Source organism: Notamacropus eugenii, chromosome 4 (genome assembly GCF_028372415.1).
Source record: "Notamacropus eugenii isolate mMacEug1 chromosome 4, mMacEug1.pri_v2, whole genome shotgun sequence".
Classification (NCBI taxonomy): Eukaryota; Metazoa; Chordata; class Mammalia; order Diprotodontia; family Macropodidae; genus Notamacropus; species Notamacropus eugenii.
In genome coordinates this window covers 445,934,203-445,960,422 of record NC_092875.1, presented here as the reverse complement: position 1 = coordinate 445,960,422, position 26,220 = coordinate 445,934,203, and the positions used below count along the sequence as shown (strand labels likewise).

At 38.4% G+C, this 26,220-nt stretch overlaps 1 protein-coding gene and 1 long non-coding RNA gene across 31 annotated transcripts in view; one reads left to right on the top strand and one right to left on the bottom strand.

The window, feature by feature from the left end:
* The first annotated feature begins 4,699 nt into the window (after positions 1-4,699).
* The window catches only part of LOC140501950 (uncharacterized), a 72,321-nt gene continuing 50,800 nt past the window's right edge, over positions 4,700-26,220 (top strand). For both annotated transcript variants that reach the window (XR_011966445.1, XR_011966444.1), the window contains exon 1: positions 4,700-4,875. This is a non-coding gene — a long non-coding RNA (uncharacterized lncRNA). The remainder of the gene's footprint in view (positions 4,876-26,220) is intronic.
* The window catches only part of ARB2A (ARB2 cotranscriptional regulator A), a 478,053-nt gene continuing 475,901 nt past the window's right edge, over positions 24,069-26,220 (bottom strand). For all 29 annotated transcript variants that reach the window (XM_072606132.1, XM_072606145.1, XM_072606150.1 and 26 more), the window contains one exon: positions 24,069-26,002. In XM_072606132.1, the coding sequence (XP_072462233.1) occupies positions 25,860-26,002 (143 nt within the window). In that variant the 3' untranslated portion in view covers positions 24,069-25,859. The remainder of the gene's footprint in view (positions 26,003-26,220) is intronic.

Genomic DNA, 26,220 nt, shown 5'->3' with positions numbered 1-26,220 from the left:
GCCTTACATGATGAGTTTTCTAGATGGAAGATCTGAAGCTTGTGAGCATATCCTTAGTCATGCACAGTCTGGCATGGGGCCATTGGGAAATGGAGAATAAACTGGGATAGCAATAGGACATGGGACAATCACTTTGTTTCCATTATTGGGCAAGAAGGTCTTGGTCTGGCCTCTTTTCTCTTCTGAGATGCTTCTCACTCTCCCTTCCCCTTCCCACCATGGAAATGAATGGTTTAATCTTCATGCTGGAACAAAAGTCCAGAAAATATTTATAACAGTTAAATCTGTTCGAAGCCTCTTGCAAAAACTCCTAGTTCCAGAGAAAAAGAAAGAAAATAGATAGATCCAGTGTGTGTGTGTGTGTGTGTGTGTGTGTGTGTGTGTGTGTGTGTGTGTGCTATTTCTGTGTGTCACTATCAGGCTTTAAATTCTGGAAGTTTTTCAACTGTCAGACAAGTCATCGGGAACATAGAACTCCCATGTGTTAATGGAGGGTTTAAGATCTGAGAAAACAACAATCGAAACAGAAAAAGAAAAAAATAGAAAAAAGAAAGGTTATGCCTTTTGACTTCCTATGAACTACCTGATCTTCCTCCCTTTTCTTCCAATTAAGTCTGATCTAGTCAATCTAAATGCATATCAAGAGGAGTTGACCAATGACAGGTCTTCATCCTCAGTTTATAATTCTTGTCCTCCCAGATTGGCAGCAGGGGGAGAGATGGAATCGTACTGGCAATGTTAATGTTAGGAAGGAAGGTGGGAGTGAAGTGCGGGAAAAGATGGGTCTGTTACCACCTAGCAGCGGGGAAAGGTCGAGGCAGGTCTTTTAAATATTGGCCAAAATTATTAAGGCTGTAGTCTTTCATCTCCATCCCCTCATTTCACTGTTTCTCTCCCTGTCTCTCAATTCTCTCTGCTTTCTCTGACTAGCTGTCTCAGGGTCAGGCTAATTCCTGTTTTCGTAATTTCTGGGACAGACCCAGCAGTTCCCAGCAGGTGACTGGGCAGAGCAGGTGGAGAGTTCTGCTCAGTCAGCCTGGCATCGTTGCCTTCACACTAGTTGGAGTTGAGAAATGTTCAAGAAGTTTTCATTTCCTTTGCCCAGTCAACCTCTCTAGTGGATTTGGGGACATAGAGATGTCTGGGACAGTGTGCGAGTGTGGGTAGGGGGGCAAAATGGGAGGCAAAATTAGGGAAAGAGGTCTGCTTACCCTTCTGAACAAAACACTGAAAGAAATCAAAGGCAATTATCTTATTGGCATGGGGCTCCTTACGAGGTGTGAACTTAAGTGAATGCAAACAGATAAAGATAATTTAATATAATGCAGTCTGCTTGCATATTTCCTCCTAAAAAGGAGGAAATGTATCTCCACAGCTGAAAAGTACTAGGTGGCAACTTCTCTCTTCCTGTGACATGAGTCAATATATAGAGGGTCAAACATGCCCCTTTCTAGCCAAACACTAGTATGGACCTTTTGTATCTTTGAAATAATTTTAAATTGCTGGAACCACAAGCTTCATTTAAATTAAAAAAAAAAATTCTCAGGATATTCCCCCTTCTCCCCTCAGGAAATGAAGGGGCTTTGCCTCACATTTTGGGCACTCAGATCAATCCTATCCTAAAGGTGAGGTGAGCAGATTCATCCTCCCGCCCCACAAAAAATATATCCCAATAACTTGTCCTTTGAGGCTAAGGAGATTTTTTAAAGTTTGTCCTTCCTTAAATTTAGGGATAGCCAAAGACTTCTTTGATTCCCAGTGCCTTTTCCAACATGAGGCATCAGGCTCACCAGGCTTGTCAATACTTTTCTTTTGCAAACTGCTACAGAGTGGTCCTTGAATGGTGCCCTTTCTAAGGCAGAGGCAACACTTAACTCTTCAGTGTTAGGGGCATTTAAAAAAACGCTTATTTTAAAACTCATCATCATCATCATTCTTGTGAGTGTGACCTTTTTTGTTTTTTAAGACTAATTTTATACTTAGGCTTGGGGTGGGGATAGGTCTCCGGGACTAAGGATCTGATAATTTCTGCTATAGGAAACTACGGTAAGGATGGGGCGGGGGGGAAGTATGTGTGTTGGGGAGGGGGCTGGAATCTGGGAACACAAGTGGAAACTAATAAAACTCTTGTTAGAGTGCTTGCTCAGGATCTATGGCGTCACCGGATCTTTTACTTAGGAAGCCAAAGAGTTTTATTCTTAAATGAGTTAAAGAGCCATTTACCTCTGTCGTGTTCTATTCATCAAGCCACAAGTTGAGGGTTCCTAACATGAAACTATTTGTTTGCTTACACAACCAGCTGGGCGCAATTTCACGTCTGAGATATCTATCTGAAAGCGCCTCTCATTTATTATCCCTCCTTGTCAGCGAATCCATTTTCCAACTTCCCCCTCCCTCTTTTTGTGTTTTTTTTAAATTTATTTATTGTGGGGCTTGTTTGCCTGGAAGGACCTGGGGCTGAAATCCTCCCCAGAGAGTGTCAGTTCCCCTTCCTCGGGACCTTGAGCACCCACATCTGGAGAAATGAGGAAGCCGCTGGCAAGATCACAAGGGCCACCGCTGACCAAGGTGAAGTAATATTGAAGCTCTTTCAGCTGCAAGGATCTAGTGGGATGGATTGTACATGGGCATGACCATGTTTCTATCTGAGCATTTTCCTCCTCTCTAACTCTGGCTATGTAAGGGGCAACCACCTGTACGAAAGGGAGGGAGAGAAGGAGGGAAGGAGAAAGGGAATTCAGAGAAGGATAAGTGTTGGGAAGGGCATGTTTCATGTGCTTAAGATTTTTTTTTTAGAGGCTTTGAGGAATCTTGACCTATTAGATTCACTTCAGTACAATTAATTTTTATAGGGCTTGCAGACCTATGTATCTAAGACGTAAACAGTTAGGAGACTAGGGGTGGGGGAGGGGATTGTATATGTTTGTGTGTGAAGAGGGGAAAAGGCTGCATGTGATCTCAATTTTTAAGCACAAAGAAATAATCAGTGTAGAACTAGATTTATAAATATAATTAAGAGGAAATAAAACAATTAGCATGACTCAAGGTTACAAACTCTTGATCCCCTCTTTTTCCTCCACTTAAATTTTGAGAAATACGTATGATGTGAATAGTGTTTCTATGCGGTGGATCAGACTGACAAGAGAACCACTGTTAGTAATCTCAGTGATGGCTGTATAATAGCGTATATACATCTACTTGTCTACAGAACCCCTCCATCAAGCTTAAAGCAATGAATCAAACCCCAAACTACGGGGTATAAAATATCCCTAGTTGTAAAGAAAGGAGGGAAAGAGGGAGGGCTGGTGGGCAGGAGGAGTGAGGTGGGGGGGGGGGGGGGAAGGGGGCCGTGGAGAGATTGTGAGGCATTTCTTTTAGAAAGACCAGATTGGTCGCTCTAAGCTATCCTATTTTGAATGATTTAGGAAGACACCCGCCATATATAACGTTTAAGACTGATAATATCACTGCACCGCCAGATAAATAAAGCACTGGCCAAATGGTAGGGTCAGCTATCGATCTCTATACTTACAGAGGAAAGAGGAGAGAGAGTGTGATTGTCCGGGTGTATGTCTCAGGGTGTTAGCAGAGTAGCATGTGTATGCACGGGTCCCTGTGTGTATGAGTGTAAGAGTCTACCAGAGAGATCCAGTCTTCAGCTGCGCAAAGGCTCATTAGCATTCCCTGCCCATGGACCTGCACTGACAACTAACAGAGATATCCAGCTCACCACTAGGCCTCCTCTCCTTTTGTCTTCAAATCTCGAGAAGAAGCAGATTTATGTGGGGAAGCTGTAAAGTGAAGTTCCATGTGGTTTTGGGAGATTCCGAAGGACAGAAACATTGCCAGCATCTCCCCTTGTGTTTTTTCATTTGCTTTAAAACTTCACCTCTACAGAGGAAACTTTGATCCCCTATACATATATGTGTGCATGTATGTATATATGTGTGTGATTTATATGTACACACAGGTGTATGTACACATGCATGCATACATGTATACATATATATGCTTAAACTGTAGAGAAAATATTGAAAAATTTTGTATCGCATTTATTGATCACCTTCAAAGAAGCAGATATTTTGTGTATTTTGTGCATCTGTACCTGTTTTGGTGCACTTAAAAATTGATAGTCACTAGAATTGGAGCTTTTTGTTTCACTCTTAATTTTATTGCTAGTGTTATTGTCCATGATAATCTTGCATACTGGCCACTATTATGGCGGTATTGTGTTTTCGTCCCTCATTTTCCCATAAAAAACTATAGTTAGAAAGAAAACATTTTATTCCAAGTTTCAGAAATAGTCTGAAACAATTTTTGAAAATCTTCATTAGTGTGTATGTTTTTTAAAATATTAACTATCATCCTTTGATACAAAATTATCTTTTAACAATATTTCAAAGGTGTGAAGTTTGAACTCTCCTTGCAGTACTAGGTCGTGCTCCTTGAACTTGTATAAAACTAGTCAGATAGTTTTACACTGAGTATACAAATTATCCCATGTTGACAGATGTTTGTCACTTAGTAACTTCTTTCCAAGTTTTTCTCCCCCTCCCCTAAGCCTTCTTTCGAGCATGCTTTGTTGTTTTAAAATATGCATGTCTCTCACTGGAATGCCAGTCACGAGTGCAAACTTTGTGTCCAACCTCCCACATGAAATGATCCTTTTATAGGGAACTCGATATGTCTCAATCTGCACTTCACTCAAAGCCTCTGGATATGGGGCACTCCCTGGTCCCAGCTTCAAAATAACTCAGCAGAAAAGAGTTTTCACCTAAAAAAAATCCCCACGAATGTCTCCCAGGGAAGAAATATAGCTCCCATAATTAAAGGAGGCAGCGGCCAGAGGGGGAATGCAGCCGGCAACCAAAAAAAGTAAGAGTTTTATTTATTTGCTGATTGAACTTGGGTTGTCATGAACAGCAGGTTCAGCCACATGAAGCACTTGGGAGTTAAGCGTCATGTGTTTGCAGGATAGAGGTGTGAGTCTATGAAGGAAAGGGAGGAGTGACATGTGAGAAGAAAGAATGAAAGAACCCACTGAAACTTCGGGAGAGAAAAAGTGATCTCTGTAAGACAATTCAGGGAAGTTTCCTTGCATGGTTTTGAATACGGAGTTGTAACTCAGGAATTGGCAGGTGGTGCTGCTGGTGGTGGTGGAGAGAGCATTGAAAGGAGGGGTGGAGAACTAGGAACAATGATTCCATGTGATACTACAAGGGAAACGAAAACTTTCTGCTTCTCAAAAGAAATATGACAGCAGGAAGATTCTAAGTGTGTGGGGGGGTGGGGGGTGTTGAGGGTGGAAGCGTTGGTGTAGATCTCCACTTGGAGAGAACTCTAAGAGAAGAAAAGTTAAAGACTGACAGAAGAATTTCACTTAGTTTAGAAGACCTACACCCACGTTGGTAAAAGTTGCCAGTTGGATGGAAACGTGAACTCGGAGACATTTTTTTTAACCGTATTTTAATGAGTTTCATAAATTTAAGTCGAGTATGGCACGGGATGCACATTTCTGGATTAGGGAGAGAAATAGTGCAGGCTGCCGAACGACTAACAACCTTAAGGCGTTATAGAGAACTAAATAAGAATACTCGAGCTGCAGTGTATTTCTATTAAAAAGGCGAAACTTTACAACTGATGGAAAACATGAATTTTTTTTCTCCCTCTCTCTGAAACAGTTACTCTCTTTTACTGATGCGGAGTGACGTCACCAATTGCTTGACCTATCATCTTCGGATAAAGAGAGAGAGGAGGAGTGGGGAAAGAGGGGGAGGGGGAGTGATGGAGGAGAAAGCAGAGAAAGAAAGAGAGGAAGAGAGAGGGGGGAGGAAAAAGACACAGTTAAGAGACAGTGACAGAGAGACTGTAAACACGAGAAGAGACTTATTAAGAGAGAATGTCCTGTCACTGGGTTTGGGGTGAGCGCTTTTTTCTTCTTTTCTGGCCGAACTTCCATAAGAAGTGTGCAAAACAATGCTTGAAAAGCTCATGATTGATATGACACCTTTCTCCACTTTCCACTCTATCTCCATATTCTAACATATGGAAAGCTTGCAGGCCCTGTACACTTATAGAAGCTGATAATGCATTAGCTTTCAGCAATATTTACAGCATCACTTTTAATACACACCAGATGGTTTTCGACTGTGCCACCCCAGCCAGCTCGCTCCTAGATTTTACTCAGCAGCATTTTGTTGCAATTATACTCCATGCTGAGACCAATTTTATTGGTGACCTATTTTTCATATTTGCAGTATTTTGTGTTTAAAATCCCCTCCATGATCTTTTGGAAAAGGGCAATGCTCAGAGAGGAACAGTCTAGGAGGAGTGAGCGGCAAAGAGTTTCAGGGATACAAATTATTCCTGCACTTCTCTTGGTATGAACAACTATGGATACATTCATTTTGATCACATAACATAGAGAAGTATAAAATACTAAGCAGAAAAATACTATGAACATATGCATCCGTGGTCCTTGTATTTAACACCCCTTTTGTTATATGTCTGCTGGCTTCTTTTGTTTTCCTGAATGTAAATAAATTGGACCATAAATATTGAATACAATTAAATGTTATGCCACTGACTTTGTCTAGACACTGGATTACTCGAACAATCTAAGGCAAAAAGAAAAAAAAGAAATTTCCTAGGTATATTTCTATAGTAGGAAAGTAGCTAAAAATATTGAGTGAGTTGGAATTCCTACAGGCTGGGTATTTATATCAAGCTAGGTATGATATGGGTATTCAAAAGGAACTGTGTATTTTCTAGAGAAGGTTTGCATGAAGAGAAATCACCCCCAAGACAGGAAATAATGCTCAGTACCTGTTATCTTCCTATGCAGAAGGCCACAATGAGAATCATATTTGGCATGGAGGGGCAGGCTTTCAACTTTATTTCACAAAAGGTAAATAATCTCTAATGTACTACAGAGGGACTTTGTTTTGCATGAAGCAATATAAATGCTCAATTCACTACATTGCAGGTGTGTTCTTCCTATACAAACTCTTTTCCCACTTTAATAGGAACTCTTTAATTTTTCCTCTCTCCTGGTAAAACCACAGATGTTTATTTTATTGATAGAACCTATACCATAGTTATGCTGAGAATAATATGCCTCAACTAACAGTCATTTAGCAAATAATGGAGGCGTTCTGGATGCTTTCCAATGTTACACATGTACTTGGTCATAAAATGATACGTGAAAAAAATTAACATCTGCTTTCCTAAAATAAAGTGTGCCAAGCAGCTTTTTATGAATGCTTCCCTCGTTTTAAAAAGAAATATGTAGAGATAAACTGGCATCCATATGTATAGCATATTTATAATGGTTTTAGAATTTAAAGGTAGCTATTCATTGCATAAGCTATTTAAAACTGACGTTTTAAAAGCTACTTAACCTCAGACATCCTTGAGTGTTGAAGCATTCCAAATGATATTATTTAAAGAAGAATTTTCTGTAATTTAATTGCATATCAAGGCAGAACTGTGCACGAGCCATATACCTTCTCCTGAGCTTAATAGCATTCTAACTTCCATTTTATTTACCTCATTTCTCAGCAAGGTTCCCAGGCCCTTCAGAACGAAGAGCTGAAAGTTTAGTCGGGATTTTTTGGTTGTTGCTGTTTAATTCCACCATTAGGAAATGAGGCATACCTTTGAATTATTTCATTAAGCTTTGGCCTTTTGGGGGAAGGGGTGGGAACTATAATCATTAGTGCCTTTTTATTATTTCTACAATAAATGGCTGGATTCTTTGGTGAATAAGCTGCTTGAATGTTTTGCAGATGTTCCACTTAGACCAGATCTGACCCTCTATTTCCTCCCAAATAAGTCTCCTAAACTCTCCCATCAGTGCCCCTACTCCAAGGCACCCACCGCAATTTCAAACTCCTCTCCAACTTTGGTAGGTTTCTAAGTATAAGATATAGTCAGGAACTCTATGCTATCTACACACACACACACACACACACACACACACACACACACACACACACACACACACACACAACCTCCCACCCACTGAGTATGACAGAACAAGGGAGGGAGGGAGAAAAAGAGTGAAGACATGAGGAATGGAAGGGGAAAACTAGAAAGAACTATGTAGTCTAATGGTTAATAACTAGTTAATAACTAGTTCAAGAACTGAGCTTTAACTTGTCCTTCTTTCATTCCAATTGTGACTTTAAGCTTCAACCTCTTGATGTATCAGAATCCCTTTCTGTGGACTAGAAATGGAAATGTTTATTTGCAAACTGCTCTGAGCATCTCTGATGAATGGTGTTAGTTATGTGGCTTTTCCATGACAAGGCGAGTTTGACTGGAATAGTTGTGTGGGATACACACATATATAGAGATTCTATTAAATACCTAAACTACACACCCACTCTTGTAAACATACACGGGTGTGGGCTTGTGTGTAGTGTAAAGTCTTCATTAACAAAGGACTCTCCTAATAGCAAGATATGTAGCCACGTGACTATATCATATACTGGAGGGAGACCATTTGTGTCACCTTTTCAAACTCCTCCACACCCCCAAACTGATGAACATTAAGGCTCCATGGATGGGGGTCATCTAGCCTTAATGTGAAATGTAGCTTCTTAACTTAAAAAGAATGGTCCTGCCCAGACGGATCCTCCAGTCAATAACTCCCTCAGTTCCAGCTGGAAACTAACGCTCTAGGGAAGACATTACGGGTCGCTTGTTGCCGCTTTGTGGCCTACTCCTGCTCTGATTAGAGAAGTACTTCTCTGACTTGTTAGAGAATCAACATCTTTATATTGGTGACTTAAAAACATCTTGTATAGAAATGTGGATTTGGTAGGGAGGGGCGCCTGCGGGGAGAGAAGGAAAGAGGGAAAGAGAATCTGTGTGTATGTGAAAGCTGGCTTGTGGGTGTATAGGAAAGAGGTTAAAGAAATGCCCCCTTTCTGAGTGACAGGACCCCTTTTCAAAGACCAAACAGGAAAAAAAAAATGTTCCTGTTATAAAAAAGAGAATTTTCAAGGTTTCACAGATTTTTTTTTTGAAAAGATTTTTTTAAATAGGAAGGACAAAACTGTACGTACCTATGCATTTTCATAGGAAGTAGGAAAAGTATTGTCCATTAACTTTCCCCCTTCCCATCCACCCAGGTTGGTAAAAATCAATTAAAATATGTTAAGTGACTTGAAGGCTGGATTTGTGTGGAGGCTCTGGAGAAACAGTGGACAAGGCAGTTGAGGAGAAGTCTTGCTTTATTATAGGGGGTCTTTATAAGTGGTATATTTATGGGAAAAGAAAGGTAATATCTTACAACGCCCTCCCCATATGCTCCAATAACAAAACCTGTCACATTTTTACTTCTTTCTAGAAAAGACATAGTGTTCTCATATGAACATCTCAAAAGTGATTATTAGATGCTTTTGTGAGAAATCAGTTTTGGGGAAGGAAAGCACATGGTGCACATTTAAAAAAAAAAACCCTTCCCATGGCTCAAGTTGGAGAAATTTAATGACATCTTTATTCAAAACTGATCCTTTTGTGAATTATCTATTAACTGATGATTGTTTCATTTAAAAATTATTTCCATAGAGTAACATTATTATTTTATTATGATTTCTCTTGGGTTTTTTGAACTTGGTAAAAATTTTTTTTTAAAGAATGTGAAATGAAGAACACAAAGACAATATCAGTGAAAAGAAAAAGTGGTTCTTTCACTGGGAATGAAAGAAAACAAAATGTAGATGAATCGTACTGTAAAAGCTACTTAAAAGTCCATCCTAATTCCCTTGACCTCAGTAATCGCTTATATTTGATAATTGGAAGTTTACTACACAGAGGTAAGGCAGACTCGATCTGAGAGCCACCCAGATTCCCCACCCCACCCCCTACCCCCCTTGCTAAAACTGGAGCTAATACTTGGAGATGGACTCAGAAAAGAACTTCGAGGTTTCGCAGACTTTGGACTTAGCAAGGAATACAGCCTCTTTGAGTCTAGAATGTTACCTGTCCATGCAAAAATAGGGATGACTTTTCTCTGCACTCCCTTAGGGACTACCCCAGGCATCAGAAAGGAGTTCAGATGAGGTGTTCAGCAAGCAACTACATGCCAGGCCATATTCTGAGATTTTCCTGCTATTTGTGAGTCTGTGAATGTTTCATTTGGTATTTACTTTCTGACCTTAGCCTTTCCAGATTACAAAAGTCCCCACAAGTAACAGTAATAAATCCAAACAAAAATAAGACAGATTTCCTCATCGATGTGTAATAAAGTTAAAGGACATTGTTTTGTCAGACAAGCGCTAAGTAGAAAATAAATCTCAGGGTCTGGGGAAACAAAACGGAGCGCTGTTGGCATGTGTGTAAATTTACTTTTAAAAGCAATAAATCAATGTTAAATTAAACAGCTGGGTACCCTATCATGGAGGAGGTTTCGTGTTTAAGAAGTCCTTGATGGGGAAACGTGCTATTTAACAAGACACCAGAAAAAAAAGTTAAACCTTTACTGGGATCCCAGGCAAAGCTTGCCTGTGAACTTCTCCAATGAACTTTAGAGGGGAAAGGAGTGTGTGTGTATGGGGGCGGGGGGGAGAGGTGTTCGGTGCAAGGATGAAGGGTGTGCACAGTCCAACTTCAACTCTTTACACGTTTCCCAGGCATAAGCAGGCATGGGAGATCTCACAAAAATGCCTTAGATGTTTTCCAAGGTGGCGTTTGTGCAAGCTCTGAAGTCTCTTTTATTGCCTTAGTTTTGGTTGGATGTCTTTATTTTTGTAAATACTAAAACCTGTGGAAATGTTTTAATGAGCATGTTAGGCATGTTATTATATGGAGACTCCTTTCTTCTAAGACATCATTGTGCTATGCAGGAAAATACCAAACTGTGACTACAAAGGGATCTGCTATTTCATATTTATTTCACTGACATTGGAATATCTGTTCACTTCAACTCAGATGTGCTGGTATTTCCTTTCCCAAGAGTTTATTTAAGTTAAGTTAATGGGGAGGATTACCCCAAAACAATAGGAAATCCAAGCCTCTGGCATTGTATGTAACAGCAATATACATCAATAAGTTATCTCATAGGTGATCTTGAATAGCAGGAAATCACAAACCATTTTGAGATGCATCTAGATAGAGAATATTTCTGACATATAAAATGGAATTTTAGATGGGTTTGACACAAACATTTTAGGAAATAGGTGTAAAGTGTGATGAGCTATTTTCCTCCTTCCTATGTAAATCAGTTGGTCAGAGGGAAATGGAAAACTCCTTCAGAGAAACTATTGGAAAAAGAAGCATATTTTACCTCCATTTAATTCACAAACGCAATTGTTTTGTTTGTAGACATATAATTAACATAGTGGCAATGAATATTCCTATCTTAAGGAAACTTTCCAGGGAAGGTTTTCCACTCCTCCCCCTACCCCAAGCTACAAAATAATATCATGTGGACCCTGTCCTTGGCTTCCCTTCAACCAAAGGTAGTAAAGATCTAAAGGGAAATTTCCTGACAATACAGAAGCAGTATCATTTATATTTAGAACATAATATTTTGTGTTTGCTTATTTTTTTCAAAGTAAACATGTGTCTCCTGCCCTGATAAATATGGAATTACCTCTTTAAGCTAGGAAGTCCATCTTATCTGTCTCTGCTGCCCCCCAATCCCATTCCCATGCATGCACAAATATGTGTGTATACACACATACACATGTATGTATACACACATTCACACATATATTGTAAATGGGAGTACAGACATATAGATATGATGGGGAAAATTCAAAGATAGATTATTTTAATTTAAAAAAAAGCAAGGGTCTATGACTAGAGGTTGTTTAGGGAAATAGACCAAAGAGGATATGATCTCGTCACCAAAGTGAAGTTTATCTGAAAGGGCTTGGAGAAAAGAATATGACTGTGAGCCCTGAATCCAGGTGAGTCTGGGCGGAGAGCGCAAATTTCCAACAATTGAATATTAAATCACCCCCCTCCCCCTTCTCTCTATGCCCAGCACTCTCCGTTCTCAACTTTTCTTTGGTGCACTTTGATTCTAAATTTGCTTGCTAGATGGCGCTCTGTGTCTCAGGACTTTTCAATTCAGAATTAAAGCAGCTTTTTAGCATCCTTGCTCTCAACCAGTTGTGGGCATTCTATTATCACAGCATTATCATTATTTTCATTGTTTTTGCTGTTCTTGTTATCATTTTAATTCTAGGGGAATATAGGCTGGAGCAGCTCATGCTAATCATCATAATAAAACGTACCTTTCAATATCGAACACAGCTATATAAAACATTTTTATGGCTGAGCTAATATTTGGATGCATTTCAGAAGACATTCTGGTAACTTTTCCTCAAATAACCTCTTTGGGTTTTAGAGAAGAGAAACCAGTACTGTCAGATTTTCTTTATAATCCTTGTGTTTCACCACAACCTTCCCTTCTCTTCCTCTTCCTTCCCCCCCCACCCCATTTTCCTTTCAGGAAGAATTGAGCATGTATTAGAGAAGTGCCTTTTATTCTTAAATCTGACTCATTAATTGATACAAATTCATAGAGTTAGTTTACAGCCTAAATATGGTAATATTTCCACATTATCCTCTAAGTATGCAGAGAGATTGGAAGGAACATACTCATACCATACCATAAATAATAAAAATTCACAATAAAGCTTGTTTTACATGGGAGAATTATGGCTTATAGATTACATTTGCTGTAATCACTGTGATCTTTCTCTTCAGAATTCAACACCTTTAATTTGTGTTCATTTCCTTTAAGGACCTAGAGAAATTAAAAAGAAAGTTATAAGCTTCTGTTGGGAAAAATAAGAATGAACAATGTGAACCAATAAGCTGTTTTTTGTCTGAGGAAGATGTCAGTATCACAAAATACACCACTCTTATTCATATGCCTTTGAAGGAGAGGTTGGGGATGGGTGCTGGTAAGCACCTATTGGTTATCAGTCCACAATCACACAAAACAGGATTTTACAAGTTATTCAGGTTTTGTTTTAATTTTTTGTTTGTTTTTAACTGGAGGGTGACTACTACCATTGAGGAGAGGAGAGAGGGAGAGTGGGAGAAGAGAGAGGGGGAGAAGGAGAGGGAGAGGGAGAGGGAGAGGGAGAAGGAGAGGAAGAGGGAGAGAGAGAGAGAGAGAGAGAGAGAGAGAGAGAGAGAGAGAGAGAGAGAGAGAGAGAGAGAGAGAGAGAGAGAGAGAGAGAGAGAGAGAGAGAGAATAACAACATTAAGAGTTTGGTGTGTTTGGAAAAATCTTTTCTTAAAACCTAGCTGCTGAGACTACGATCTCCTCAAAGTTGCTCTCTAGGTGTTAGGCTGAAACTAGGAGGCGCTGAAAACCTAAGGCGGAAAATTTACAACTTGATCAGCCCCAGCCACACACCAAAAACCTGCTACTGTTGCGAACATATGTTCTGGATTAAGTTAAGCAAATGGCTCTCGTTTTCGCGAGGTTGAAAGTTGATCACGAAAACCTAAATCCGAGGGAGTCTTGCTTTGGTTGAAGCTCCAGACCCTCAAACACTTACAAATCCCTTTCAACTCTCGAATAAAATATCCGTTTACTTAAGAGATTTCCCGCATTTGTTGCATTTCAGTATGATCCCAGTTTACAACCTCACATGAATTAAAAACTTTTAGGTATTAATTTCTTGAAACCCATATGAAAAGGCTATGCAATATCTAAAATTGAGTTCTAAGTCGAAAATTGGCGTGTATTCTTTCCAGCTGATTTTGATTCTATTACTAGAGTGCTACAGACAAACTGCAAGTCTTTAAAATGAGGTGATCCAATATTTTTCCTCTTTCTTTTGTTTTTACACTTGCCCATCTCCCCTTCAACCAATAATGCAGAATTTACCTTAATGTCTTTTTAAAGTTTCAAACACCAGAAGACCAGGTTATTAATTTTTTCACAGCATGAAACAAAAAGTCTTTAATTATGTCAAATAATGAAAGTGCTTCTTTTACTAAAGCTAAACTAGCTGTCTTTTTACACCTCACTACAGCTTTACTGCAGTCTTTCTTCCCTCACGTCAGTTTGGAGTCTAGTTTCTACAGACTGCAAAAGTGCTATACAAGTTTAAAAATAATGTTCTATTCCCAACAACGCTAATAATAAGATTCGTTTGGTAGAAACTGGAGCTACTCTTCTTGATATCAATCGGCTGAGGCTTTCCCTCCATCTTTTTTGAGGGTTATGATGCTCATCTGGAAGGTTTTAGTCAAAATTGTCATATTAAAATTTCACATTAGTATTTGCACCTCATTTTTCTCCTAAAGGGTCTTGGAAAATGTTGGAGAGATTATTGATTTCCTAGAAACCAAATAAAGAAATCTGTTCCTTGATAAGATATGAAATACACACTTTTCTTTGACTAAATAGGCAGTGTACATGTGACATTGACAAACGACCGAAGGGCGAGAAAAGTCATTTAGAGAGACTTTGAAGGGTTACGGGGGCGGGAGAGAGAGAACGGAATGAAGAGGATTTCACAATCCTCTATCAGAACAGGAAAAACTCCGATTAAAGGAAAAGTTATCTTCGAACTAGAAAATTATTTTGTTTTTTAATCATGTTAAATTAACATGCTTCCCCGATGAACCAAAACTTGGATAATTATAGCAAAGACTCCCCGCTAGAATGTTCTGTATATTTGAAATTATTTGAGAGAAAAGAAGTTTCACCAACTTCCTTTCTCGATCTCTTCACGGGGCAAATATCAGTATACTGATACTGTAATATCTACTGAGGTGAAGGCATGTCTGGTTGTTACTGAAAGTTATTCATTCCCCTGTCTGGGACTGATGAAAAAAATTATCTTTTTGAATAACATAATCCTAACAAAATAATTGAACAAGCAGAGGTGTAGAAGAAGATCTTCATTCCACCCTCCAACCCCCAAGAGATAAGTAAAATCTCCAAGCAGAAAAGAACTTCAGGGAAGCTGGAGTAAAAGTAGCTTGAGAAAGAATTCAGGAAAGATTTACCTGTATAGCCCCAAAGACATTCGTTCCCCCTTATCGTTAGAAAAACACAATAGCCAGATACCGAGCGATTCCTTCTCATTCCTCCGTCTTCCTTTTTTAAAGACTTTCCCTTTTACCTCTCCCTCCAGTAATCTCAAATATCTAAAACAATTATTTCATTACTGGAGAGCAAGAACTATACCGGATGGAATAAAATGTCACCAAACAGATTTCCTCACTTGTCCTCTGCTAAAGCCTGACTGTGACAAAATCCTTTGAAGAGTACAAGTTGGATCGTGCTAAACGATCTAGTCTTAGCTTTCCAAGTACTACAGTTTACTATTCAACAGGTTCGACTTACTGTCCTGAAGACTATAAGCTGCCTGAGTTGCAGACTTGAATCTTATTAGCAATTGCAGGGAATCAACTATTTAAATGGGAGGGTCGCACCCCGGGCTAAAATAGCTCCTGCCTTGGTTGAGTTCTGAGCAGTTAGAGTGAAACAATTTTAGGCACTTGTGAACAACAAAAGGAGTGGTTTTCAAAAACCTGAAGTTTCTCCCCCAAAATATAGGCAAATTCTTCTTTGGAAAGTATTCTGGGGTAGGAGGTGGGGGTGAAGGGTGAGATGAGGAGAAAACAGTTAGATGGAAAACATTTGAGTGTGATGGACTAGAAGAAAAAGTGCCTGATTTTTACCCATTACACTAAATCTGGGCAGAAACTTGAAAAGGGAAAAATAAAATATTTTTGTTACTAAATAAGCCATAGGACAATAATATTTTATAGTAAAATTTCGTCCAAGCCAGAAAAACTTTAAAAATCATCACTTTCATTAACGCTTTGTTTGCATTAATATGTCCACTCAGTTCACCAAGAGCTGTATTTGAATACCAGAATATCGAGTCAATTTTGGAAGCTGACTTGTTCGCAAAAGTTTTATTTCACAGAAGCTAGTTGAATTAAGGAAATAAAGTTCTGTTCTCTGACTTTTTCTAGTAAAGTTTTGAGATAAAATTAGTATTAAATACTTTTGAACAATCAACTAGTTTGCCACGATTAAGAGTTTTATGGTCGTCTCACCTACCTTTAAGTTTTTCTTTTTGTCCACAAAGTAGATACAAGGGGGAGGGAGTGCTGAAGTGAATTAGGGGTGGAGAATTGGGGGAGGGGTGAGGAATGGGTAGGGAAAGTCTAGACTTACTGAAGACACACCAAAGGCAACCAAATCCGATAGAACAAGGTGCGGTTTATTTTATTTGAAATCCTTTAATACTCTTAGAAGAAGCAAAGCAACTCAGGTGTTGCCAGGGCGACACTGATATGACAGAAGATAAGGCTATGATCTCCCCTTTTGTATGCTTTACATAAATCGAATTGTAACAGGATTGGGGAAAAAAGAAATGAGTAGTTAAAGAAGTGCAGGAAAGACAACTTGGAGCTTGGTAGAAGAAAAAGGTAGGGGATTGAAGTAAATACTTCAACTTTTTGGTGCTGTCAAGTAAGTTCCTGTCAGGCTCTTTAGCGCTGTTGGGCTCAAACCTCCGAGCCTCCTCTCCAGGGGCTGTAATTAACAAGCTGTCTAGGAGCACCAGAGCTCATCAGACAGCTCTGGCCAAGAGCAAATCCGCTTTGCAACAGGACAGGTGGACTTGGAGGTGCGTCTTTGGAAAAATAATTCATTTTGGGATTCTCTGGCAAGTGAGACCCGGTGACAAGGGGGAAAGTGCTCACAGCCCATATTTCTAAATCAGACGGTTTCGAGAAACGTTAAGTAATAATAGAGAGGAAAATTTCCTCAAAGAAAAGTTGCGATACGCTAGAGCTAGGAAAATAACCGAGAAAGGCAATGTTTTGACCAAGTGATCAAAGTAGAGACGTGATGTATGGACAGAGGAAACAAGTCAGGGAAGCGATTTCTAAAGGCTGGCATAAAATGGTGTTAGGGGAAATCTCACATTAAAGAGGACTAAGAAATGCCACCCACAAATAAGAGGATTTGAAACTTAATATAGATTTAGATGCAGAATTTCGCAAGGGATAAGGTAGGGGGGAAATGGAGGACAGGTGGAATCGAGAATGGGAGTTAGGAAACTAAGTCGCTAGGGCTTCAAGGAAAAGCATAAGAAAGTGAACTAAGTACTGGGCGCTGTCCATGGTACTGGGGAGGGAAAGTTGGCTTGGTTTGGCTTTATTTCACTTTCTCTAAATTGAGTTCAGAAAAGGAGATATTTTTAAAAATGTAGGATTTTAGAATCAGCTTCTTCTCTCCAGTCCCCGACCCCATAAGTAAATATTATTTTTATAAGTTTTACACTTTAGAAGCCCTGTCCCTTTATTCCCTCTAGCCTAGCCAACTTTGATTCAACATTTTAAGATAGCTAGCTTTCTAATTACATGGCCAGCAATTCTTGATGATCATACAAATCTACGTGGGGGAGCACAGAAGAGGAAGAGACAGATGCAATTTTAAAAGCTAAGGAATTACATAAGAAGTTAGCTATGTCATAATTTTGTGTGAAATATAGTCACAGCACATATTTATCTCTTAAACAGTACAATTATTTATATTTAGACAAAGTATGTTCTTTAAAATATCGATTAAATTTTATCCAAACTACCCTTCAAAATCCCCATTGGTAAACTGAATTCCTAACTACTACTGCTGTTCTGTTCTAAGGGTAAGAAGAGTAAAAACAATGATTTAATTTTTTCAAGTACGTAAAAATGAACATAAACACATACAATTATTCTCAAGGATGATTATTTGTTGAGAATGACTACAATTTCACTATCACTACTAAAAAAAGGCATACCAATAAATGCACTTCCTTTTCTAAAATAATTTGTTTCTGGCAAAAAAAAAAATAGCAGATTACAGAGTCCTTTCAAAAATATAAGGGAGGGAAATTAATTGTACTATCAAAAATACCTAATAAGTGAATTAGCCTCCCCACTGGCTTCAAACCACTTTTGAAAGGGGATGACACATCTTGAAAATGTTCCACATAGCACTTTGCTATTTATCCCAAACACAGTTAAAAGGATCAATCTTAATTGAATTAATCAGGAAAATCTTGCTTATCTCTGGGAACTAGAATTCATGTTAAAATGAAGGAAAAGGACAAGAATTCAAACAGCTGGCACAATGATCAGCAACTGGCAGCATCTCATTTGATATTTGATATCAAGCACTAGATCAATATTTGTAAGATCAATGCAATTTTAATGGTTTTCTTTCAAAACTGTATGAAAGCCAAAACGTTGCATTGATGTGCTGGGGCTATTTTTAGAGCTGGTTATTCTAGGGGATGATATCAAGTAATTTGTTGAAGCAAAGAAAAAACCCAATGATATTTTTTCATTTGATAAATCCTGATTAGCTAAGTTCTCAGAGAAGGTGTGAAACTGAACTGGAGAAAAGCCATTTATTTAACTGCGCTCAGGGAAAAAAAAGGCTCGAAGAAGTCATTTGGAGGTATGAGAAGATGGACTGACTTAGAGATACTTTTTCCAGACACAAGAGGATTAGGTGGCACTTGAGCAAAAAGAAATGGAATGATAAAAGAAGAAAACTCAGGCCTTTGGAGTGCAGGGTCAATCCCCTCATGCACAGAATTTAGTGGAAAATAATTCAGATTTTTCTGTCTCCCTCCAAAAACAGCAATATAAGATTGTGTGTGTGTGTGTGTGTGTGTGTTTCCATTAGTGTTCTCAAATAGGACAAAAGCAGAGGAAATAAATTAGATATATTTTACCTTGCAAACACTTTCTGTCAGTTTTTATGTACTTACACTTCAAAAAGAGAATAGCTCAATTTTGTATTTTAACTAAGAAACAAATAGGTACAAAGAATCTGCTGCTTTATACATTGTCCCCTCCCCATCAATTCATTAAATTTGTTTAAACATTAACTTGAATTTTTATTTAAATTTTACAGGTACACTTTGAAGCAATTTTCACCCAGAGGAGTGAAAGACCTTCAGATCAAACTCCCTCCCATTTATTGGGAGGTGAAAAGAATGGGCTAGGGTGGTGCTAGTAGATGATATAAAAAATTCACAAGAGAGGTGAGATATAATGTTCTGGCATGGAAGTTGTAAAAAGCAGGGGCTTAACATTCTCAGAACTGGAGAAAAGATAGTTCTAAGTTTTCCTTGAACAAAAACTTTTGTCAGTTCGAAAGAGATCAACACTTTCTTACTTCTCCCCTCCCCCACTTTTTTAACTTAATAAGAGCTCACAATCCCATAGCACTTTTAAGGTGCACAAATGGTTTCTTTCAACAGCTCTGTGAAGTAGTGTAAGTATTATCCCCAAGAGTAAACTGAGGCTCAGAGAGAGTAAGTGACTCACCTGAAGTCAAACAGGTAGTGGATCATCTTAACTACAACACCAGTGAGTGCTTTTTCTCCCTTATGAGGCTGCCTTCTGTAAAACATAGGGATGGTCTAGGGAATTTCGAATCCTTTATTCAAAGTTCTTTCTTCTTCATACAGAGACTGAAACACGTCACAACTACATAACCTTTAAATTTCTTCTCGATTTGTCATTGGCAATTAGTTGGTTGATGCACAAACAATTGATGAAAAATTGGGGTGCCATACTATTAGAAGCAAAAGGCAATATACACCAATGTTGCTAAATGAAATCAACTTACAAATTCCTTTTTGGTAAATGTCATACATGCATTATGAAAGAAAAAGTGAATTCTCTAAAGACTAGAAATAAATGCATATCTTCTAGGATTTCACATACATAATAAAAAAATAGTCACCCTTGGTGTGAGCCTTTATGTGTTGGCTATTGTAATCCAAAATTGGCAGATCGCCTATAAATAAAAATATCAATAGCTAAAATAGCTTTCTTTAAAAATGAAACAAAGCCAATTGAACATACACTCTCTCATTTTCTATACACAGAAACTTTAAAGGTTATTTATGAAGCAAAGGGACTTTTTTGGTACTCTGCTACAATATATTTTGGTAAATTGAAAATGATTGAGCATGCAACTACTGTACAGTAAAAATCTCATTACTAAAAAATTTAGCTTGTTTGTAAATAAGTTGACAATGCATATTCATAAAAATGCATGTATTTTGTTATAGTGTATAGATATATGGGTCTGTATCCACAGATATCAACATGAATAGGCAAAGATATGTCACATACATATAAGGGTCTGTGTAATGATAGGGCAATTACATATCCCCTCCAACTCCTCCAATTTTTCTCCATTGAAAATAAGGAATGAAGCTCTAGGTTCAGTTATAACAATCTTGTGATGATTTTTTTTGTTTACCCACATTTTGAAAAGTAATTTTCCCTCTGTAGACATGAAGTACAGTATTTATAACGTAAAATCTCAGTAGTGCATTGCTGTGCTTCTAAAGCCACTTTGAAGTGATGCTAGTGGCTCTAAGATCCGAATCTACATGTTAATCTCTGGTTTTGCCTTCAAACAGAATTCAGTTACAAAGAGCTTGGAAAGATTTTGAATCTATTCAGGAGAGGAAAACTCTTAAATTTTCTGAGGAGTAAAAACTCCCCAAGAAACTTCATATAGCTTCTTAGATTTTGCTTAGCATACGTGATAAAACATTGATTGTCACAGTTTGGTGACCCATGAAATTTGGGGGTTAGTTTTCTCTTCAGACCAGAGCATATAATTATGCAAATAAAGAGCTGTCACCGATCTAGTGAAATACTCACAAACACATGCAATCTGAAATTGGACAGAAAAGTGAAAATGGTTGTTGGTGATACGATGGTACCATGGATTATTATTGTTTGGTGTTTTTTTTTTTTTGGCAAGTTTCTTACCGAGTTCCTTATTGAAGGTGCACAATATGTAAACTCTAAAGACATACCTATGATTTGTAAATGTATGTGTGCATATGGGTGTGTTAATAAGTTATCTTTTCAAGTTCCTTACAGTATTACAGTGCGATGCAAAGTACAGTGCAGCTTTATTTTCCAGTTTCCCATGAATCGTAATGTAATTCCCTAAGAAAATTCAAGAAGATCATGGAAGGAAAAAGATGCAAAACCTTTACAGATTTAGACCTAGGAAAATGTAGATTAAGTCAAAATTTCTTTTAAAGTGACTCAGATTGGGTGGAAGGTATATTGGTTAAAGTGTGACTGCTCAACTTTGTTGGTGCAAAAAGGGGACTTACTTTCTCCCATTTAGCATTTACCAACAACTATATAATATTTGGAAATTTCAATTTTTACAGTTCTGTATGATTTGTATTCCTCTAAGGCTTTGGTGCCAGAAATTAACAAGAGCTCTTCACATCTAATCTTGTTCTTTGACACTGGGGTCTCCCAATCAGAGATACCATTCTACAGACTGTTGCATAATTTCAGATGTCATGGAGAATCCCACTGATGAAATCTGAGAAGGCTCCTATCAGACCACTCACCGCTAAAGACATCACTACATAAAAGATCAGTGGTGTGAAACTTTAAAAACATCGATCCAAATGAATCAATTAAATCAACACTCATCCCTCCTAAGTGTGAGGTTTAAGACTATCATTGTTGCGTTTTTTACATTACATAGATTTCAGGATAAACGGTGGAATGCTTTGATGGCTACTTCTATTCTCAAACCACTGTTAATCGACTTTGTGTTATTTTTCTCTTCTCGACATTTTCTACTCAGTGTACATTCTTTACTTTTAGTACAGTGTATGACATCTGCATTGCTTTAAATATAAAACCATCTAACAAAGCTGATGCTCTAGGTAGAGTGGCTTTAAGTTCTGAGAAGCGTTGATTAAAACTTCTTCCCCAAACTCAAAGTGATCTTTTTTGGAGATTAATAGAATATTAGCCAAAAACAAGGTGAACAATTCAAGAGATTTCCATTCAGTCACTACACAAGGAAGGAAAGAAGGAAGAAAAGAAGAAAGGAAGGAAGGAAAAGAAAGGAAAGGGAAAAAATGAAGAAAGGAAGGGGGGAGAAATTATTTCATTTTTAAAGCAAAGAGCTCCCAAGGTTTTTTATTTTGTTATTACAAATTCCTAATAAATCATAATACTAACAATAACCACCAGTATTATTAACCTTTCTTTTGCTATCCATTTATATTGAACGATAAGCATTTTTCACACATTTGATTAAAGAAGCCCTCTTCAAAAGTGAGGGGGAACTTTCGAGAAATATTGAGGATTTAATCTAATTTAGAATAGCATTTTTCATCTCTAGGGATTATTAGATGAATTAAGGAAAGTGCAGGAGTTTGCATAGAAAACATCAACAGAATCAGCAGACATCCATCTGATTGGGTTGGAACCCTGGATATTCCATTGAATACCAAGAAATGTTGTCTGTTTGGTGATGTCATCTGACATCCATTAACCATAATCACTAATATTACCAAGATTAATAAAAATAATATATCTTGCTACCTGGAGTCTTCCCTGGAGTTACAGGATTATCTGAGTAAAAGCAGCAAAACACTCCAAAATATAAATGCACAGAAATACTACATAATAATGTTGGTGCGATTTTGTAACATAACATTAATTTGTCAACTTTTTCTATCAATCTCAAAGATATTTTCAGTGCATATAATGAACCAACAAATCACATTTAGAAGTTCTGGATCATTGGGAGGCCCCCTCCCCCCCCATACCCCCCGCCAATTCTTTTCAAGAGCAATGCAGAAGTTTCTATGAAAAAAGTATGGAATTTAAAAGATCAGTACATTAAGTTTTAAAACCCCCAGATATTTAGACTACATAAGGTAATTTAGTTATACAAAATTATATACTCATTATGAAGGCTCCAGAGCAAATCATCGCTGATTTTAGTTACCATTTCAATAAAATATATGTATTTGTGCACAACACATATGTATGCATGCATGTATGTATGTATGTATTTCAGTTCTTGCTTTATTAACCTCTACAGAGGTATTGAATAAGTAAGTGGAGCATAAGGAATCTACCACTGAATTTTATTTTAAAACCATAAGTAGAAATATATAATTCATAAGCAATCCCCTTGCTTTACAGCTTTTTGTATATGCAACAGTACAGCTGAGGTCAGATCATAAGAAACTTGAGGAAAGGGTAGTTAACATAATTAGAGGCATATTTGTATTTCCACTAAAATCTTGTAGAAATGTACTGAACTTCAGGGTTAGGCATTCTGAGAGAATCATAAAACCATTATATGCTTTCTTAGCTTTAACACACAGGATCTAACAGCTCTTATTTTTCCATAGTGTTCCGAGTATATAGGAACCGAGTATATAACTAATATCATAAAGACCAAATTTTAAGTTTTAAGTCCTCTCATTTAAACCTCCAATTAACAAAACTCAAACAAGGGAAGATCTAAGAGCTGAAACAGCTACTTGGCCTGGGCAGGTGGGTAGAATAACTGGGGTTGTAGACCTTGGATAAAAGAAGTGAATTTACACCACAAACTCATAATCAACAAGTTAGGAAGTTTAGTCAGTTCAGATGTCTTGTTTCCTCTTCAAGTCTCTAACCCAGACCTACTTAAGGAAGCAAAAGTTGTCAAATAGCTTTCCATAGATATTGAAACAAACTCCAACAAACCAAAGGTTTTACAGCCTTCAAGGCAATCATACACTGATGGACTCCAGTTACAAGTCAAAAGGAAGGTGAGAATGAAGAAGAGCAGGGCAACAGTGACTGGGATGACACACTGACAGAGAGCTATTACTCTTCCCTAATTTGGCTGCAGGAGCTTTTAGAATTTAGCACCCCACAAGCTTTATTTAAGAAAGAAAGATAAAATTACAGTTTTCTGTGAATATTTTCATATGTTGAAAAAGTAATATAGTTCAGAACATTTAAAGACATATTCAGTTTATATTAACTTTTAAAATCATCTCTCTGGAGAATGCCACCACTTTCTGGACTTCTTCCATTAATTCTAAAAACTGGAAAGTATCAGATAAAAAGGGTCAATATCACAGACCAACGTGTTGGACACTGTTGAGCAGTGTGTTTTGAAGCTACACAGCAGTTGGATAAAACACCATTTTGATTCCCCCTACCCCCCTTTGTCTTTGCTCTAATAACTTCAGAGGATACACAGACATGACCACTGAAGAAAAGATCACTTTAATTTGCCATCATCAAAACCATAAGAATTAATTAGTGTACGTGCATTCCAGACACGGTATCAGACATTAGCAGTTTCAAAACTTGCTGATATGAGCACATGATGTATAAATGCTTATTATGAGGTGGATGATTTCAATTGATTTGTTTGACTAGCTAGTCTTATGACATTTTGGGTGCATTTCATGATGTCATCAAATGAGACAGATATTTCCATAGTAGCACATTTTTAAAAAGGTGACAAAATATTAAATTCATCCTTCATCTATTATAAATAGAACCTTCACTAGGTAATGGAGCTTTTTACAACAATTATAAACTCAGAATGTTACAATGTAATATTTGAATCAAAATTATCAGAAAAATTATGACTTATTTTAGTTCTTATATTTCACAGTGTTGTAGAGATCCCAACTGGTTCGGATTACAGAGCAAACAGAATTTTAGAGCAGATCCTCAAACGCACGTGGAGAGTACAAAGAATACTACTGGACCAAGAGGAGAAAATCTTTCACTCGAATTCTTCACTTTTCAGTCAGAGCTGTATTGTTTAACTCTAAAGAGACTACAAGAATAGCGTTGGCCTGACTTAGTCCTATAAAAGGAAAGAACTTGAGTGCACAGATTAATTTTTTTATGCCATCCAAAAATCATGTCTCAAAAAAAGTCACATTCATCTGTTCCATGAAAGTCCAAAATAAACTATTTCTTTTAGGATTAAAAACTTCCAACAAGATGAAGCTGTGAAAGTGAAACTTAAGTGCATAACCTAAATTATAATTCAATTAAACCATATCATATCTAACAAGGAAAATATCTTAAGGATAAGTTGACAGGTTTCATGTGAAAATGAGAAACCAAAAAACGCATACATACACACATACATATAAATATACATACATATATGTATATATATACACATAAAATAAACCCCAAGGGATTATTCATTCATTTTGGTTTACATTTCCAAATTTTCTCTTTTCCTTATTTCTCCATTTTCAAGTCGAGAGTTCTTCTAGTAGAATGCGATGGATTTAGGAATGGATGGATCTTCAGTTTTCTCTAGTCTCTTAAGGAAAAACCAGGTGTTCAATGTTTTTAAGGAGAGTGTAGTTCACACTTACAAATCTACATAATGCAAAGCATGTGTGCTTTTAATTTAAAGAGAGTAAAATTCATTCTCAAAGTAAAACCAATAATATGTTGTCAGAGATATTTAAGGTTATTATACATGGAGAAAAATCTACCTAAAATTTTAAGTTTATAAAATAATGTTTCCTTCTGTCCAAAAGAAAAAAGGGTGATGGATGTGTGTCCATATACATGTGTGTGCGTGTATGCAGGTACATATATGTGTGTGTCTGTACGTATGTGGATCCCCCCACCCCCAAAGCAGCAAACACTAACGCAGGCGGTAGGACCATGAAGAGACTGCTAAGCTCTGCCATCAGCTCGGCGCAGGGCTGTGTCAGGGCAATTAGAGCCGCCCGCGCCGCGCCGCGCAGGACCGCTGTCAGCCTTAGTCTGCGCGCTGACGGGCAGCACGGACCCAGGCTGCAGCCCCGGGACGCGCGGCCAGCGAGCCCACATTGCTGTGACAGTTGCACTCATCTAGAAATAATGCCAAACGCTATTTAGAGGTACACATCGCGACCCCCCGCTCTGGGGAGAAAGCAATCTAATGAGGGGCCGGGAGCCCGCCCGCCGAAGATGAGCGGTGAGGGCTGCCCGGGTGGGGACGCGGGGCGTGTGCGGGGCCCCCTCTCCCTCTCCTCCTAAATCTCTTCGTGCTTTATCCGGTGCGAGCGCCGGGTCAGCGCTGCCCTGAGCGAGCTGCTCTTGGCTTCCGAAGCTTCAGTAAAGAACTTGAACACCGAGGGCAGGCTCTTCCACGAAGTGAGCTCGTGACGTTCCGTGCCTGCAAGACAAACAGACAGCGCTTCCGGTCAGTCCCAAGCCGAGAGCCCCCGGGAGCGGCCGGGCGGGCTGGCGGGCGAGCGCACCCCAGGGCCGCAGCGCTCGGAGCTGCCTCCCCCCCATCCCCGCCCCCAGCCGCCGGCCCCCTGCCTCCCCGCCCCTTCCCCACGGCCCGCCCCGTCACGGGAGGGGAGACCACCCGGAAAAGGAGGTCAGGGT